At 40.1% G+C, this 19944-nt stretch overlaps 1 protein-coding gene across 2 annotated transcripts in view; it reads left to right on the top strand.

Annotated features, from left to right (window-relative positions):
• LOC115362351 (deoxynucleoside triphosphate triphosphohydrolase SAMHD1-like) overlaps window positions 1–19424 on the top strand; it is a 39194-nt gene extending 19770 nt beyond the window's left edge. The window contains exons 4-15 of one of the 2 annotated variants that reach the window (XM_030056242.1): window positions 3413–3468; window positions 6630–6671; window positions 7093–7236; window positions 8580–8668; window positions 8817–8925; window positions 9015–9106; window positions 9750–9850; window positions 10296–10417; window positions 11681–11752; window positions 11922–12026; window positions 17132–17272; window positions 18073–19424. In XM_030056242.1, the coding sequence (XP_029912102.1) occupies window positions 3413–3468; window positions 6630–6671; window positions 7093–7236; window positions 8580–8668; window positions 8817–8925; window positions 9015–9106; window positions 9750–9850; window positions 10296–10417; window positions 11681–11752; window positions 11922–12026; window positions 17132–17272; window positions 18073–18102 (1103 nt within the window). In that variant the 3' untranslated portion in view covers window positions 18103–19424. The remainder of the gene's footprint in view (window positions 1–3412; window positions 3469–6629; window positions 6672–7092; window positions 7237–8579; window positions 8669–8816; window positions 8926–9014; window positions 9107–9749; window positions 9851–10295; window positions 10418–11680; window positions 11753–11921; window positions 12027–17131; window positions 17273–18072) is intronic. The other variant, XM_030056243.1, reaches the window with a different exon arrangement.
• Window positions 19425–19944: the final 520 nt, after the last annotated feature.

Consider the following 19944-nt stretch of genomic DNA (forward strand, 5'->3'; position numbering starts at 1 on the left):
TTTGGCAGGCAACTTTGAAACTCCATACGTCAGAGCTCCACACCAGCATGTCAATACCAGAAGACATGTAGACTTTTCAGATCATCATATCAAATTAATTGTATGGGATTCATTATGTCTTAACTTATGATAAGCTTATTGGTATTTTCTTTTATCACAGACACGTGTATTGAAAGATTTATTTTTCATACCTTGACATGTTACACCTCAGTAAAATCAGCTGATAAAAACGCATCACACAACTCCACCCGTGTGACCTTCTGATGAAGACGGAAGCTTGCCATCGAAACACACACACACACACACACACACACACACACACACACACACACACACACACACACACACACACACACACACACACACACACACACACACACACACGATGACAATGTCAGGACTCGTCGGGCTCAAATTGTGAAAGAGTGGCTCAGGGAGCATGACACATCCTGTCTGTCTCAATTGAAGGGCTAGATCATGTCTATGGGCTAGATGACTACTGTTGTGTCTCAAATCGCGCACTTCCGTTAGTGTACTGTCTGTAAGTACACTTAGCTGACAGTACACTTACTGGCACAGGGCGAGAATTCCGACAGTGAAGGGTGTCTCAATTGGCGCACTTCCCGTTGTGCACTTATCGCCACAGCTTCTTCTTCTTCTCCTCCTCCTCTCTAATTCCTAACGGAGATTTACCGCCAGCTACCGTCGCCCGCAAAAATAGCTCTATTGATTACTGATTTTGATTGATTCTGAAATTTATCATTTGTTATTAAAGAATGTGTCGTAGGCCGCAGCACCCTCTACCCCCTGGTGCTGCGGCCGACAGTCAGCATCAGGCGAGCCGACCACCGCACCGGCCGCTCACCTGTAGAAGTGCGCGATTTGAGACACACCATAGGCCACTAGGTTGCAGTTACGGTCCCTACGTAGGAGGCGTCCTGCGTAGCCTAGGTGCCGATATCGGGTTTACCAGATCTAAAAGTTTAGTGAAAAAGATAGACACTGATTAGTGTTAAACTGACATTCTCTTGGCTGAAAAATAATGGAGGAGGTGTGAATATTTCTAGAATCACAGGTGTCTGTTGTTCTGTTTTCTTCCAGGTCTTTAATGATCCCATCCACGGGCACATGGAGATACACCCACTCCTTGTCAAATTCATTGACACTCCCCAGTTTCAAAGACTACGAAACATCAAGCAGCTGGGTGCAGCCTACTATGTCTACCCTGGAGCATCCCACAACCGTTTTGAACACTCCATTGGGTATGTTTGTGCATGCTTTCAGACTGATATGTGTGTGGACAATAGTGTGCAACATGAATGTTCTGCTCAGTACAGACCTGTCCAGTAAATTAAAAATAAATAAATAAATAAATAAATGAATACACACACACACACACACAAACACACACACACACACACACTGCCTAGCCAAAAAAAAGTCCCCACCTGGATTTAACTGAGCAAATAGGTAAGAGCCTCCTATTGGATAATTACTGCATGGGCGATTATCTTTCAGCTGGCACCAGATGAAGTGATGCACAGGCATTTTCCAGGGCAGGCATGGGCATATTCCAAGATGACAATGCCAGGATTCATCAGGCTCAAATTGTGAAAGAGTTGTTCAGGGAGCATGACACATCCTGTCTGTCTCAATCGAAGGGCTAGATGACTACTAGGTCGCAGTTACGGTCCCTATGTAGGAGGCATCCTACGCATAGATATCTATAGATATCTATGGTCCTACATAGGTGCCGATATCAGGTTTACTGGAACTAAAAGTTTAGTGAATTCGGACAGTGTAGCCTGCGGAGGATTCCTACGTCATTATTATCGAGGCTTCCCGAAGCGCATTCAAGTGATGCAGCGTAAAATGCCAAAGTAGGTTTCGGAGGTGTGTCAGTGAACACCTGTGCATGAAACAAAACGATAAGCATCTTCAGCACTCTCAAGATGGACCACATTCAGACTATCCCAATTAAAGTAATTTTACACATGGCTACATTGTAACATACCTGATGTGCTGATGGTTGCTATGGGAACATCATGCAAAATGCCTATCTAACTCATCTAACTAAACTTGGACTTACAGGCGTTGTTCAGATACAGTTAACAGCTAAATCAAATCTATGGTGGTAATTATAGGCATGAAAACTTATCAAAACGTCATGATATAAACATTAAGACGGTCTAAAACATGCTTAATAATTCCAACAATGGTGGCTGATCCACAAATTCAACTGGACCGAAACGTGCCCTGGGAAGTAGGCTGTGATGTCAGCACTTGTCGCGCCGCCGTGACGTAAGCAGCCTACAAATACAACCTAGGTAGCATACAACCTTTGAATTGAGACAGACCCATCATTTTCACACATGGATTGGCCACCACAGAGTCCAGACCTTAACACCATTGAGAATCTTTGGGATGTGCTGGAGAAGGCTTTGCACAGTTGTCCAACTCTCCCATCATCAATACAAGATCTTGGTGAAAAATTAATGCAACACTGGATGGAATTAAATCTTGTGACATTGCAGAAGCTTATTGAAACAATGCCACAGCGAATGCGTGCTGTAATCAAAGCTAAAGGGGGTCCAACAAAAATATTAGTGTGTGACCATTTTTTTGGTGGCGACTTTTTTTTTTGGCCAGGCAGTGTATATGTGTGTGTGTGTGTGTGTGTGTGTGTGTGTGTGTGTGTGTGTGTGTGCGTGTATAGATAAATAGATAGATAGATAGATAGAGATAGAGATAGATAGATAGACAGATAGCTGCAGTTACAAAGTTCTTACACACAAACAATGGCACAACATTTCATGTCAAATGATACAATCTAGATGCAGCTGGGATAAATGATGGCAAAGGTTAATTTACTCTTTTTAGTTCAGGAACTGTAAAACAGCACCCAGAGGGCATCATCTTAAACTGCATCTGGTCTTGGCATTAGTTATGTCTCCATAGCTCCGTCTGTCAAGAGCAGTTATAGTTTTTCGTGTGTGATTTATCAAAAGCTTTTACATTAGTTCCAGGCAGCAAGATGATCATAGGGGTTGGCTGTTCAACAGGTTTTTGTGTTGTGTATGTGCTGATGCAGAGTGGCATACCTAGCAGGACAGTTTCTTCAAGCTCTGAGAGACCGGCAGCCAGACCTTGACATCACTCAGAGAGACATCCTTTGTGTGCAGATCGCTGGTCTCTGTCATGACCTTGGTGAGCTGATAAACACACACTGCCATTCTCACATTTAACATTTTTTTGTCTGTTTGTAGCTGGATGTAGGATATTTGTGAGTAAAAATGAAAGTGAAAATGAAACTCTTGGTTCTATAGCTCGTATTTTATACAAACTCTTATGAGGTATAAACATGACTACACGCAATCAAATCAGTAACTCCTCTGTATCCCTCTGTATTCAGGACATGGGCCTTTTTCTCATTTGTTCGATGGAAGATTCATTCCTGAAGTAAAGGAGGTGAGAAACAAATAGATGGAGCGGATATAGACCAGAAAATAACATTTTGAGCAGTGACGCAAAGTTGTTTTTAAGGATAGACAACAACATACGTTTGTTTTGGATTCATCATCTGCACCCCTTCCAGCCCCCTGGCTTCCAAATTGGTGGAGTTAATTTTGAATATTACATAATATTCAACATAATATGAATATTCCCATATTCAGCATACAACACCATGCGACTTAGTGCTATTTGATCATATTTTAAGGAGTTTGTATCACCTATAATACCAGACTTAAATGACGTCTTTTGGAATAGGATTTCCACAACTTACTGTTCATATCTGAAAAAGACACAAATACAAATTACTTATATGTTATTGCAACTAAACCCTTCCGTTGTCAGAACTATGACTACAAGGATTGAACCCAATCGCACGACTCACACAAGAGTTGAACTAAACAGTCTTTTAATAAGAAAGTAACAACTTAAATATCAATACAAAGTAACAACTGAAAATTCTCTATGACAAAAGTAGCAACAGAAAATCACTCTTAACGAGGAATACTAGAAAACAAAGGCAAGACAAAAATCAAAGACTTGAGAACAAAACTATGACCAAACAAAGTAACAAAGCAAAATACATAACCTGACAAGACTTGACTTGACTTGGCGTGACAAAGCAGGACAAACATGACAAAGGAGGACCAGACAAGACAAAGCAGGACCAACTCGCACAGGACAAAGGGAAACACGGACTATATATACACACAAGGTAATGGGGAACAGGTGGAAACAATCAGGGCGTGGCAGACAATCAGACTGGAGGGAAACACACAAGGGGAAGGGCAAGTGACCTGACACAAGAGGAGAGTGGGATTTCAAAATAAAACAGGAAATCACGAGACAAGACACAAGAACAAAACCTAACAAAACATAATTTCTAAGACATGAAACAAAACATAATTTCAAGGACATGACATCCGTGTATAATTAGCAGCTGCGGTTTGTACCTCATTTTTGCAGTTCATGCTCACAGTCATTGTCTGAGCAGCTACACATTGTCACATAAGAATTTACTCTCAGATGGAAAGTGAGTCTGGCACAAGCCCAAGCCTTCACAGTTTGCAGCAACATTTAATAGAGAGATCTTAGATTTCCATCGTGATTTGCTGTTGGCGTTATATTTTAGTTCCCTGAGGCGAGGTGAAACATTTTGTGTGTTGGTTTTTGGTCAGTGCCCTTTGTATTGTGCATTAAATATTTCTTTCTGCACACCATTCTCATGCTCACATTGATTTATCTAATATCTCAAAAAAGACAAAGCAAAATTAATACTTTCCTTGCCAAATAAAGCAATATATTTCATTAATTTACTTTAAGATATGGAAATCCAATTCCAAAATACACTATATTACCAAAAGTATTCGCTCACCCATTCAAATGATCAGAATCAGGTGTCCTAATCACTTGGCCTGGCCACAGGTGTATAAAATCAAGCACTCAGGCATGCAGACTGTGAAACAAGACATTTGTGAAAGAATGGGCCGCTCTCAGGAGCTCAGTGAATTCCAGCGTGGAACTGTCATAGGATGCCACCTGTGCAACAAATCCAGTCGTGAAATTTCCTCGCTCCTAAATATTCCACAGTCAACTGTCAGCTCTATTATAACAAAATGGAAGCGTTTGGGAACAACAGCAACTCAGCCACGAAGTGGTAGGCCACGTAAAGTGACGGAGAGGGGTCAGCGGATGCTGAAGCGCATAGTGCAAAGAGGTCGCCGACTTTCTGCACAGTCAATTGCTACAGAGCTACAAACTTCATGTGACCTTCAGATTAGCCCAAGTACAGTACGCAGAGAGCTTCATGGAATGGGTTTCCATGGCCGAGCAGCTGCAGCCAAGCCACACATCACCAAGTGCAATGCAAAGCGTCGGATGCAATGGTGTAAAGCACGCCGCCACTGGCCTCTAGAGCAGTGGAGACGCGTTCTCTGGAGTGATGAATCACGCTTTCCATCTGGCAATCTGATGGACGAGTCTGGGTTTGGAGGTTGCCAGGAGAACGGTACATTTCAGACTGCATTGTGCCGACTGTGAAATTTGGTGGAGGAGGAATTATGGTGTGGGGTTGTTTTTCAGGAGCTGGGCTTGGCCCCTTAGTTCCAGTGAAAGGAACTTTGAATGCTTCAGGATACCAAAACATTTTGGACAATTCCATGCTCCCAACCTTGTGGGAACAGTTTGGAGCGGGCCCCTTCCTCTTCCAACATGACTGTGCATCAGTGCACAAAGCAAGGTCCATAAAGACATGGATGACAGAGTCTGGTGTGGATGAACTTGACTGGCCTGCACAGAGTCCTGACCTGAACCCGATAGAACACCTTTGGGATGAATTAGAGCGGAGACTGAGAGCCAGGCCTTCTCGACCAACATCAGTGTGTGACCTCACCAATGCGCTTTTGGAAGAATGGTCAAAAATTCCTATAAACACTCTCCTCAACCTTGTGGACAGTCTTCCCAGAAGAGTTGAAGCTGTAATAGCTGCAAAAGGTGGACCGACATCATATTGAACTCTATGGGTTAGGAATGGGATGGCACTTCAGTTCATAGTATGAGTAAAGGCAGGTGAGCGAATACTTTTGGTAATATAGTGTAAGTCATAAGTTCATTCATGTGGCAAGCCTGAAAGGCAGCAAGTCAAAAATATAGAAAAACAAACAAACAAACAAACAAAACGTATGAATATAGGCCATTATCTTGTATTTACAAGATAACTTTTTTCCTCCTTGCCAATCAGGGCCTCTGCCTCCAGTCAGTTAAACAAAATTTGGGAATGTTAGGATGTTGTTGCCTAACAGAGAAACTTTATTACAGTTTTGAAAGTTGCCATGTAACAAAACATAACAGCTGAGGACAAAACAGTGATCGAAACGTTCAGGCTAATGATTTACAGTGATAAGAAGGCATGGTGTGAAACCTGGTGTCATTAAAGTCATGAAGACCACAGATCTGTCTGGCACATGTGATGGAGATTACACAGCCACTTTCAGTGTTTCTAAAGCAAATTTGTAGCTAAACCACACTGTTTGGTATTTGATTAGTAGGTCGTTTTGGTTTTAAATTAAAATTGTGAGTTTGCCAACTCCTATTAATGTATCAGCATGTTTGTTTTGCAGCAAGAAAAGCATTCATCAAACGATATAGACGAAAAATGGAGGGTGAGAAATTATTCACTTTTCTTCCTTTGATTATTTTTTATTTATTTCCATTTTGTTTCTGTGGTCTGTGGCCATATGTCATTGACAGTAATGCTTACTGAAGTTTTCTTACTGAAGAAAAAAAAAACACATAAGCAGATGACAGCATTAACACCTGGTCCTAACACATCCTAACAGTAAACTAAAAAAAAAAAAAAAAAAGTTTTAAAATTGTTAAAAAAGTTTTGATAGTTACCATACTATAAAATATAATAGTTGAGTACATAATAGAGATTGAAATGTTCAGTTTAAATGATTTACAGTAATAAGAATTGTTAGGCACATTTGTAGCTTGGTATTTGACTAGTAGGTAATTTTGGTTTTGATTTGAAATTATAAGCATGCCCATTTCTATTAATTGATATGTGTGTTTGTCTTGCAGCATGAGGATGCTTCTATAATGATGTTTGATCACATGGTGGAAGTTAATAAGTTGGAGGAGGAGATGAATGAGTACGACCTGGTTCCGGATGAGGACCTTGAATTCATCAAGCAGCTGATAGTTGGATGCCCACGCGGTCAAAATGTCAGTCAGTCATTGCCACATACTACCAGTGTGTAAATACATGTCTGCATTTGAAAATGTTTACAGTCTGACTTGGCTAACATGATAGAGCAATTTTGCATGTGTGGTGCCAGGGGCCATTTTAAACTTTAAATTTGATCTCTATACCCCTAAAATAATCATTTTCTAGGTTAGGTTTTGCAAACTTGTCTGATGGCATAATAGAATAGAATAGAATAGAATAGAATAGAATAGAATAGAATAGAATAAAACTTTATTGTCCACCGAGGGGGAAAGTTGTCCATCACCAACACAGAAAACAGACAGTACTAAAATACAGAGACACACATCTTTGCATACACGCAATAAAAAAGGCAGTACAATAACCAGCATCAAAAACAATTAATAAATAAGGATGGAGTTAAGGCTGTTCAGGTCACTAACTGTGGATTGGTCATTGGTCACTTCGTTGAGTTAAGGATGCAAGTGGCATTTGGAATAAAGGACTTTTTGAAGACACCTTTGGCAAGAGGGACTCTGTAGCGCCGCCTAGACTTTTATATAGGAGATGAGAGCTATCTGCCAGGATTCTCCTAGCTTTCCTCCTTGTCCTTTCAGCATAAAAGTGGGTAAGAGACTTTATTGTCCACCAGGGTGTAAAATTGTCTTTAGCTCACCAACACAGAAGACAGATGATTAAATGATTGATGAATGATAAATGATTTTAAATTGAAAATCACCACCGTTCTACACGTTCCTTCCCAGTTCACACTGCCCACCCTTAGTTGCAACACATTTAGTGAATTTAGCTGCCTAAGTAGACTTGTAGACTTATCAGGTTTGTGTGTTTTGTGCAAAAAGTGGGCTGAGTTGGAGGGGGAAAACACAAGATATGAGGGATACCTAACATTATTACCTGGCAACCCTCAGTCTGTACTACACAATTCCTGGCAACACTGGCTGTAGTTTCTGTTCAGGGAGATGAAGTGAGCGATGGCATATTTTTTGAGGTACACAGAGGTGATGATGCAATAGATTGAAAATACTGGACAGTACAACTTGTTGGTTAAATGGTCTTTACCCTGATCAGAATGATCAGGGTAAAGACTCATGTTACCTACTAGTAATTTGTTAAAAGTATTGTTGTGACTCATAATATTATATATAGAAAAATAGCAAAGTGTTATTTAGGCTATTATCCAATGAAATGAGTGATTTATTCATTTCATTCTATGAATGTCAAATTCTGATGAGGGGCTGAGCCCCCCTAAAGGTCTGATCCTAGAATCGCCCCTGGGCTGTGCTATTCTGCATTATTCACCAGATTATGTTTTGTGATGCTATTGTGATGCTGTCTTCAGCAGGGAAGAGGCAAGGACAAGTCTTTCCTCTATGAAATTGTGGCCAACAAAACCAATGGCATTGATGTCGATAAGTGGGACTACCTCGCCAGGTTGGGCTTGTTGATCAATTAGTATCATTCACTTTTGACTGGAATGGCAAACAATTTATGCCTCTGAAAAATGACCATTGATCCATATCCTTTTGATAGTTTGACTTCATTTTTTTTGTCTTCATATATTCCTGAATGTATCCTCAAGGGACTGCCATCATCTGGGCATTCCCATGAGCTTTGACTATCGCCGCCTCCTGATGTTTGCCAGGGTGTGTAGGGTGGACACACGGACACACATCTGCATCAGAGACAAGGTGCTAACTATGTGGCTCTCATTTTCATTACATCACAGTCCATTCAGTGTATTTGTTGTTGCTAAAGTAGATGTGAATTCCCTCAACAGGAAGCAGCAAATCTGTATGACATGTTCTACAGAAGGTTCTCTCTCCACAGAAGAGCCTACCAGCATAGAGTGAATAACATCATATCACAAATGTAAGTGCTATTATTCCATAATGCAGGGGATTTTTTTCCTGAAGATTTTCTTTTCTTTCTTTTTTTTTTTTTGGCATTACTGTTTTATTCAATAGTGACAGTAGAGAGTTTGACAGGAAAGGCAGGGGAGAGAGATTGCATGGCTATTTGAAATGGTCAAGATTAGGGTTTGAATGGTCAGGGTCTAGGATCTTAACAGCTGTGCTTTTTAGTGTTGATATTGTTACACATTGGATAGCAGATGACTTTGGAATAGTGATTAAACTTAACCCAAACTATGTGTGCAATACACAGTTTTAACACACACCTGCCGGCCAATCATAAAAGAGTATTCACCCAGACCGAGGTATGAATAGAAATAGTCAGTCTTCTCCCTGATGGTCTTGTTTGCTTATGTAGGTCATATAGAGGCATCATCAGTATTAAATTTAGACTGTTTCATAATCAATTACTTACTTACTACAAAATACAGGAAAATTATTATATTTTGCATTCCTTTTTTTTTTTTTTTTTTTTTTTTACAAGTTTTTACAAAATGCATTGTTATTATATAATATCTTGTGACAAGCTCTTTCCATAACATTGTGTGGTATGATGATAAATATTCTCAAACGCTACATTATATTTGGTCATGATTATCCAGGATCACAGAGGCCCTTTTAGAGGCAAATGAACACATCAAGATTGATGGAATCAAACTTTCCGAAACCATCGATAACATGAGCGCCTACACCAAGCTGACAGGTCAGTAGCATCACCTGTGACAGTTTTAATAAAAACTAAATTATTATCTTTCATAATATGCTGAATTGTCCAGACTGGTTATGTCTGACCTGTTTTATGCTTTCAGTATCATTAGTGCCTGTACTCTAATAATGTAATTAATTGAGAAAAAGGCCCACACCTGAATAACAGGCACCATAGGAGAATGACAGTTACTTGGCGTGCAGGAGTTAAAAAGGTTTAACTCCTGCACGCCATCTACACTGCAAAATGTTTTTAATTCAAGCAACATTTTGGTACACTGACCTTCCTCAGTCCTCATGCCTGATTGCCATTTGTTTTGCAAACATGATTTCCCTCACAGGATATTTAAGGATGAGTGTATGAAATTAATAAAATGTGGCCTCTTGTTGTTTTTGGTGTTTCTTCTGACCTGTCTTCTGTCCTATATCTGTTCATCTTGTAGACAGCGTGTTTGATCAAATACTCAACTCCCCTGATGTGAATCTACAGGGGGCAAGAGAGATCCTTAACAAGATTATCCGTCGACAGATCTACAAATGTTTGGGCAAGATTCGTAGCGAGGCGGTCAGTCAGTTGTTCTTGTGTCTTTTTATGTCTGTGTTGGTGTGGCCATGTCCATATGCTCAGCGTGCATTGATCTGTGACTGTGACTAAACTTGGCATTGCAATGTGATCTCTGAGATCTGATTCTAAAAGTCTGAAGTTTGAAATCACAAATTTGATGTACTTTTGGTCTGGAAATGGCTGTTCTGTATGAAAGTTGAAAGCAACCAAAATTCATCTATATATCATCTTGTGTGTAAGGACACTGTGTGTAAGCACATTATGTGAATTTTCTTTAAAATTATAGTACAGTTTTCATTGACCCTAGTGGTGTCATGTGCTGCTGCACACGACACCACTTTCGAACTTTGTCGTGGTCCGGACCCCTTAAGCTGACTGGCAGTTTTAAAACTGTTTAGAGGTCATACTTGAACACTGAGAAACAGATTCAAAGTGGAGAGATTAAAACACAAAGTTAAGATAACCACACATCCTAAATTCTAAGGAGTTGAATTACAGTGAAATTATTTTAGGCCACATTTTGCTGAGGACGCGCTGAAACCCTCTCAAGTGAATATAGTGTATTTGGTCACTAGAGTCCAGAAGGTAGTGTTGGCCATTCAGAGAAGAAATTATTATACTGCAGAATGCAGCCTTTCCATCTTCTGCTCGCCTCCAGGACTCCAAGTTTTATAGGAGCTTTTGACTTTGGATTTTGTTTGGCTCGGTTCTATTTTCAACAACCCTCTGACAATTTGTCAACTAACATTAGCTATTCTAAGTACAAATCAACAACAATAACTGAAGAAAGTAAACTTGAAAATTAAATGAAATTACTTAGTACCTGTGTGTCAAGCTAGCTATTTACACGGGATAAAATCGTATGAAGTCTCCAAGATTGACAGGGTTTATCGTCTCATGAACGTGCTTTCCAAGTTTTACGCATTTATCAAATATCATCAACAGATATATTAATACGTTTTTGTAATAGTTTATTGGATCAAACATTATCATGTTTATACACATCATCTACACACATGATGTCTACACAGATCATTATGTGATGTATCAACAAATGTTGTAGCTTTAAATACTTGTTCATATTTTTGTGGTTGTACCAGTTTAAATGTTTGTCTGAATGACTGGTTCATGTTGTATGTATCTCTTAACATTACCTGCATGCAAACTACATTAGCAGTGTGAGATGCCAGACCTGCAAAACTGAAAAATCAGCTGTAACCATCACCTATATGTATTAATTTGTATGGGACTATTTCTTTGCAGAAAAAGGCGAGGGAAATCAAAAACAAGTGGGTCAAAGACTCTAAGACACACCATAAGGATTTCGTGCTCGATGTTAGTATCTAATCTATTGTCTTATAATTATCAAATCCATTTACTAATTTCTAGTAAACAGGTAATTCACTGTTTAGAATTACAGATGTATTAAATCTACTTTGTTTGTAGACGCTTCCCTCTATGACCTACTGTGGGGCTAAAAGACTCTATACCCATCATCTTTTAGGTTGTTACTCTGGATTATGGGATGAAGGATAAGGATCCCATTGATAAAGTGTATTTCTACAGCAAGAAGAACCCTGACAAACCAAAAAGAATAAGCAAGGAACAGGTAAGAGCTAAAGCATCAACCAAATACTTAAATCATACGGTGATGATGGTCCTCACTGTTCCCATTAAACACTCAACTAATACTTTGCAGTTATTAACACAGTATATTTACACATTTGACACTTTTGCACTTAACCCTTGTGCCATGTTAACCACTAAATGCAAAATGGATTTCTTTTTGAATGATTTAAGTCTTGTATATGTTAGTGATTAGCAAGAACATAAATTTTGATGTGTCTTTATTTTTTTGCAGAGCCAGATTTTTAAAAAATGTATTCTGGAGTTGTTGTTGTTGTGAAACTGTAACCCTAACCCTACCCCTTTTCTGGATCATCAATCAATCAAGTAAAATAACTGGCAAAACTCAAATTCAATTATCAGAACTGCACACCGAAGCAACTAAAAAAAAAAAGCCAACCTCATTTCACAAGATCCCACCCACCCCCTTCCCAACTTCTGCCATCAGGCTGCTGATATAAATCATTATCCAAGAAGAACTCATTCATTCCCACACCCATGAACATATTAAATAAACAATGAACAATAGACAAAATAACTCTGACACACTAGGTCACTTTACACATATCCAGATCTTTTACATTGTCTGTTTTTCTAGTTTTCATTTTATACTTGCTTTTAAGAATCTATACGCACTGTGTGTGCTTTCAGAAAGAAGAAAATGTGTTGCGTGACTGTTTCTAGTCAATGTATTGTCTACTGTTTTATATGTTTAGCCACGTTGAAGAAAATTTTCTGTTATGACAGACAATAAAGCTATCTGAATCTGAATCTGAATCTGAATCTGAATTTAGAGGACAAAGTCCTCCTTCTATAATTGTGATATTAATGTCACATTTTAATATTTTTCACTTTACTGAGCTCATTTTTTACTCAACATCAGTCTTGGTCATAACTACCAAATGTTCAATTCAAATTTTAACCCTTTAAATGCTTTAAAGTTTTGTGCATGATACCACTTTATTTTAAATTTAAAAAAAAAAAAAAGGATTTTTCATAGAAAAAAGTTACTCTAGAATTGTTAGAGGCTTCCTCCTAATTTACTTCACAGGCGTGTGATGGTACTGTGATGGCAGGGTGTGGCCAATCCATCCCCACTTCCTTCTCCGGATCTGGCTCTCCACTGGCTCCTGACTCCCTCTTTGCCACAGCTCCTTATTGCTGATTTTGTCCGGCCACCTGATTCTGAAGATGTGCCTCAGACAGGTGTTAATGAATGTCTGGGTCTTCTGTATCGTCTTTTTTGTCATTCTCCACATCTCTGAGCCATAGAGAAGGACGCTTTTAACGTTGGAGTTGAAGATGCGCACCTTCGTTGGTGTAGCTATTTCCCTTGAGGCTCAGATGTTCTTCAGGATAATGAAGGCTGTTCTAGCTTTGCCTACCCTAGCAGTGACATCGCTGTCTGTGCCACCCTGTTTACCGATAATGCTGCCAAGGTAGGTGAAGGAGTCGACTTCTTTGATGGGTCTGTCATCTATTTTGACAAGGATGGTAGTCGGGGTATAATCCTCATCAGTTTCGTCTTCTCCTTGTTTATCCTGAGGCCTGCTCCAAGAGATGTTGTTGATAGCTGGGTGATCTTGTCCTGCATGTGATTATGGTTGTGTGACAGGAGGGCCAGATTGTCAGCAAAATCAAGGTCATCGAGTTGCTTCTTCCTTCCTTTTGTGGTGGTCTTCATTATCCAGTCGATAACGAGGAGAAACAGGAGGGGCGACAGTAGACATCCCTGGCAAACTCCAGACTTGACCTCAAAACTGTCTGACATCTGGCCTGCATTTAAGACCCTGCAGGACATTCCCTGGTAGATGTTCTGGACCAGGGAGATGATCTTCTCCAGGACACCACAGTGCCTCATTAGCTTCCACAGGCTCTCTCTGTCTACACTATCAAATGCCTTTTCATAGTCGATGAAGTTGATGTAAAGGGAGGAGTTCCATTCTATTGATTGCTCTACTATGATTCATAGGGTGGCAATCTGGTCAGTACATTATCTAGTACTCCGGAAGCCTGTCTGCTGGTCTCAAAGCAGAAGACCAACCGCTGTTTTCATTCTCTCCAGTAGAATTCTGTTCAGGACTTTGCCTGGTACAGAGAGGAGCGTGATTCCCCTATAGTTGTTACAGCTGGTGAGGTCTCCTTTTTTCGGTATTTTAATGATAACTCCCTCCCTCCAGTTCTCCGGTACTTTCTCTTCCTCCCAGACTTTGGTGAAGAGGCTGTGGAGCATGTCAGTGGTGGTTCTTAGGTCAGCCTTAAGTGCCTCTGCTGGTATTCCATCCGACCCTGCAGCTTTTCCTGACTTCAGTGCCTTGATAGCCTTTCTAATCTGTGCCTTGCTGGGTTTCTCACTGTTTATTGGTAAAACTGTGTCTGCTGGTGGTATGTCTGGTCTTTCTACTGGGACAGGTTGATTCAGGACTTCTTTGAAGTGTTCGGCCCATCTCCTCCGCTGGTCCTGAGTGGTTGAAATTGGGTTTCCCTTTTTATCCTTCACTGGCTTGTCTTTCTGATGGAACTTGCCAGCTAGCTTCTTGGTGATCATATAGAGGTCTTTCATATTTCCCTGTGCTGCCGCTGTTTCCGCTTGTTGGGCAAGGCTGTCTATGTGGGCCCTTTTGTCCTCTCTAATACTTTTCTTCACCTCTTTGTTAACCTGGGTGTACTCTTCCTGTGCCCTTCCCTTTGCTGTTCTAGTTTTGCTTATGTTTATCTTCTCTTTCTTCTCCTTTCTTTCTTTCAGTTTCTGAAGAGTTTCAACGGAGACCCAGTCTTGATATTTTGTTTTCCTTACCCCAAGGATTTCCTCGCAGGGGTCGAGCCAGGTCTTTTTTGCCTGTTGCCACTGAGTCTCTACATCTCCATCTCCATCCACGCCTTCTGACTGCAGTATCTGGTATCTGTTCTTAAGGCTAATCTGAAATCTCTTCTCTACTTCTTGGCTCCTGAGAAGTCTGAGGTCATATCTTGTTGTTGTGCTGCTAGTGGTGAAGTGCCTTTTAAGACGTAGCTTTGCAGTCATCAGAAGGAGGTGGTGGTCTGATGCTGGATCTGCTCCTCTCATCACTCGCACATCTTGACATGACCTCCTGAACTTTTGACTGATGCATATGTGGTCTATTTGGTTCTCTGTAACATGGTCTGGAGATCTCCATGCGGCCTTGTGGATTTGCTAATGGGGTAAGATGCAGCCTCCTATGACCAGCTGGTTAAGGGAACACAGGTCCGCAAACCTTTCTCCATTCTCATTCATCTGGCGCAGTCCGTGTTTCCCCGTGATATCTTCATAGCCATTGTTGTCAGCTCCGATCTTGGCGTTAAAGTCACCCATGAGAATAGTGACATCTTTTGCTCTGTCTGTCCAACACCCCCTGCAGCTGGTCATAGAAGTCGTCTTTCTTTTCCTCTGTGGCATCATTGGTCGGAGCATAGCACTGAATGATATCAGCTTGATGTTCTCTTTCTGGGTGGCAAACTGGGCGGTGATGATTCTTGAGTTCACTGGTTCCCAGCCAATGAGGGAGCGCAGTGCCTCTGGGGCCAGCATGAGGGCCACTCCTTCTGTGTGGGGGGGCACCATCTTCAGTGTGCCCAGAGTAGAGCACCATCTCCCATGATGTTAATCTCATCTGCCCTGCTTGTAGCCACCTTGTTTCATACAGTCCCAGGAGAGGGATGTTGTAATTCCTCATCTCCTGTGCTACCTGGACTGTCTTCCCTGACTCAAACATGGTCCTGACGTTCCATGTGGCGATTTTGGTGGTGGTCCGAGGGGTTAGAAAGGGGGTCGACCTTACAGCTTCCTTTCGGCTTTGGCTGCACTGCCTCATAGACCTCCTCTGTGGGGGCCCTTCTTCCCCCCCGCCATGTTGGTTTCACTTTGTCGTCGATGCTTCTGTAACGAGGTGTTTTTATAGATAGGGTTGTTGGCCCTATGCAAACCCATTAGCCTCCGCAATAAGGTGGTCCAATTGCTCTGTCCTCTACCCTTTGACCTGTCCAGCATGGGTGACCCTGCCAGGTGCTTGTGCAGCTGCTGGCATAGCTCTCCAGGTCACTTAGGCACACAAGCCACCACCCCAAGACAAGGGATGGACCGTGTGATGGGATTCCTCCTAAAACTGCCATAAAATATTATATGGTATTATTATTATTTATTATTATTATTATTATTATTATTCACTTTCACTCACCCACACTGAGGCCTGTGCATGCACGTGCAGGGTGTATATGTCTGTGTGAGAGACAGAAAGGGAAGCAAGGATAAATATGACCTGCCCCTTATATTTCTAGCTGCACACAAGCACACATGTACACATGCGCGCGCACACACACACATACACTCACACAAACATTCACACACATCATTCATCAACATCCATATCAACACACACACACACACTACTTTCGGTCAACAAAAACTGCAATGATAATGCACACAATGCTGCTGACAAAGCCCATATTTGCAACTATTCCAACAGCAACGTGAAAAACTCAAAAAAGTAGAGAAAACTATGCAAAGTCAATAAGTAAAAAAAATGTCATTATGAATCATTTGATACCTGTTCTTTGTGAGGCAGGTTGGAGGAATGGTCTTTTAGCTTTGTGAGATATCCCCTGGAGTGTCTGCAGTGCTGCAGGCTGTTCTCAGTTTGGGTTAGGTGGTGCTTTACATTAAACCCACCAAAAAAGTAAAACAATTTTGTGTCTTTTCTTTTCCACATGTGCAACTTCAGGCTATAGTTAAGGGAATGGGCAAATCTGTCCTTTGTTTTGTTGTGGCCAAATTTGAGTGAAATTTGATGCATTTGGAGAAACAGACAGAGCACACTGCTAGCCTCCAATTATAATAGTGATGTAATATAATGTGTAAATCAATGCATTTGCCTTCTCACTAGTCAAGCCAATCTAATGGTGTCTCTTTTCTTATTTTAGCTTTAAATGGCTGCTTGCAGATACTTGTCCAACATTTCTTTTTCGCTGACTGTCACTACCTCTGATTTGTAGTTTTAATGCTCTTCTTCCTCACATTAGTCTTCAGTTTATGCCTTAAAATGGATGTTATGTTGCTGTCTCTCCTGTCAGGTGTCCAAGCTCCTCCCAGCTGACTTTGATGAGACGTTCCTCAGGGTCTACTGGAAGGGTGAGCCTGATGATGAGAGCCTGGAGAGCGCCAAGGAGATATTTAATCAGTGGTGCAAAGACAACGGTTTCCCATTGCTTCAGGTAATAGATATTAGATGCTAAAGTATAATAAATTGTCAAATTGACCAGAAGTGCTGTTGGTAGCAGGAAAGGAGGTTTCTTTTAGATCCTTCTGGTTGAAGGTCCTGTGCAATATCCTCAGCCTCAGTATCCCCAGTTCAGCCATCCACCTACATACTATAAAGCCTAGTGTTTTATTTGAAATAGGGCTTAAGAGTATGGTAAAAACAAGTCTTTGACAAAATATATTAGAATAATTTAACCTATTAACAGAATACTCAAAAACTCTTTCCAAAAAATGTTTCCATCATATTCTGTTTCCTTTTCTATAATTTCTTGACTGCTGATTGACCACATAAGGAGCCATAAAACACTGTATGTAGATACAATATTTGCATAGTACAGGAATTCTGAAAGGCAAGAAAAAGACATTCAGGAATCTCTTGCATCCAAATAAGCCAGTGCTAGAACTTGCATGTTATAGTAAAAAAAATGGTATTTGTTATTTGTCTTGTCTGACTTATATTGTATTATGTCTCCACACAGTGCTGGCACAATGTCACTTGCAAAAAATAAATAATTGGCATTAAAAGAATGGCAACTGGCTGCTACACTAAAGTAGATACATCAGAACAGGGGTGGGAAAGGGGCAGTGATGCGTTTTGTCTGGAGCCTAGAATTCCTTGCGCATCCCGCCTTTGGATGGGGATTTACAGCAACCCAATACGTCTTTCAGTAAAGTCAAGTTGTGTTCATGACTCTAATTCCGTTCAATCTACACAGCTCTGGTTGATGCTAACACGTTTGTATGATGTTTGCAGCCAGAGGATGGAGATGAAGATGAAGCTTAGCCTGCCAAACAACAGCAGGTTGAACAACAGTGAAGGAAAAGGTGACAGCTCCAGAGCAGAAAGTTCAGAAGCTGGAAAAAGGAAGGCCAAACTTTGAATCAAAACAACATGAGTATAAAAATAAGTAAATCATGAGCAGTCTGAGAAGTCTGAAAATGAAAACAATGATCTTTCCTGCACACATCACTGTGATTATATTATATTTTCACATATATACACTTTTTCTGCACTTCCAGGCTTAATTGAGTACTCGCAACTTTTAACAGTCCATGGATTTTTAAAGGATAATTGCAGCTATTTTCAACCTGCAGTCCATTTTCTTATTTTTTGGCATCATGATGATTGAAGCACAGGACCAAAACAGTAATCTCAAATAGCTGAATACAAAAAGTGATTAAAACATCCACTGTAATACTCGCATTGTTTTTAATTACAAGTAGAATATGTTTGAAACATAATAACATAATACATTCACCACAGTAGCAAGAAGCAAGATATATCTGATGTGGTTCATTTATGGATTTATTACATATTGATAAATACAAATGATTTTCCAAGTAGACGCATTCCAGTGTTGAAAAAAAATATGTAAAGAGCACTTTCAAACTGAGGTAACACCATCACACGTCATGCATGAATGCAGCAGATGACCGGCGTCATGCAAGGAAACTGGAAAAGTAACAAATGGACTATCATGACGTAAATATAATAATTGTTCAGTCACAGCCATTTATAAATATAAGCACAGTGTGAGTGCTATAGTAGCAAAAGTTTTAAACATTATGGATTCAACTGCTGAGATTATGTGTTGGCCCGTGTCATTCTAATACTGTTATCATATAATCATATCATTAAGGGTGAAGGCAGTATATTCTCACAGCATATACTCAACTTTATGTGTTTCAGGGGTTGGTTTATTCAATTTAAAGTTATATTCATGATGTTATTGTGTTTTTGTTTTGTTTTTTGTTGGGGTTTTTTGTCATTGTTGTTGGTCAGCTGGCATAGTTGCCAAGCTTAAACAGTCATACCAGGTCATCTGACTGTCTGTGTGTTTTTTGTGACAATGCGCAGAAATATCACTAATGGAGGTGGAGGTGTGCTATTATGTTTTACTGTCCCATATTTAAGTTTTAAGTTGAGTGTTTAACTTGTGGTTTTGTGGGATTGTGGGATTTAACACATCAAATGATATTTTATTTGTACCTATGAAATTATTTAGGGATTTGTTCACATATCATTTTGACTTGGAGTGCATTTATTATGGGTCACTGTCTGTGCTCTTGGTTTGTTTTAAAATAAAGCTTTCTTTGAATCGGCCGTGCCCTCATCCAGTTACGCTTTTTCGGCACCAGAGGGCAGCACGCACTCAGGTGTTTGTTGACAGAGTCAGTGTTCAAGCTCATTTCTACAATCTAGTACACAACAGTGGTACACAACTTGCCACTGTTTGGCAGGCAAGGCACAAATTCTACATTTATCACATCAGTTTTGATCATAACTTGTAATAACTATAATAATAATAATAACAATAATATGAAGAAGAAGCAGAATTCTCATTTTAGGGTGAATGTGGTTGTTTCCTGGCCTAAAAGTTTAATAATACATGAGTTGGATCTTCAAAAATTTTGAAATACATATCCTATTTTATTTGACATCATCAAATATATAGCAGTAACTATGCAAATAACTTATGCTGTTCAGTGTCATTGCCTTTCTAATAAAGCAGAAATGCATAAATAAATAAATCTTTTTAAAAAATCAAATTCAGTTGAATTTTGACTAAAAAGTACATTACTGACATGGCTAATACTCAAATAATAAAGTGTGCCGGAAGCTACC

The sequence above is a fragment of the Myripristis murdjan genome, chromosome 7, assembly GCF_902150065.1.
Source record: "Myripristis murdjan chromosome 7, fMyrMur1.1, whole genome shotgun sequence".
Lineage (NCBI taxonomy): Eukaryota > Metazoa > Chordata > Actinopteri > Holocentriformes > Holocentridae > Myripristis > Myripristis murdjan.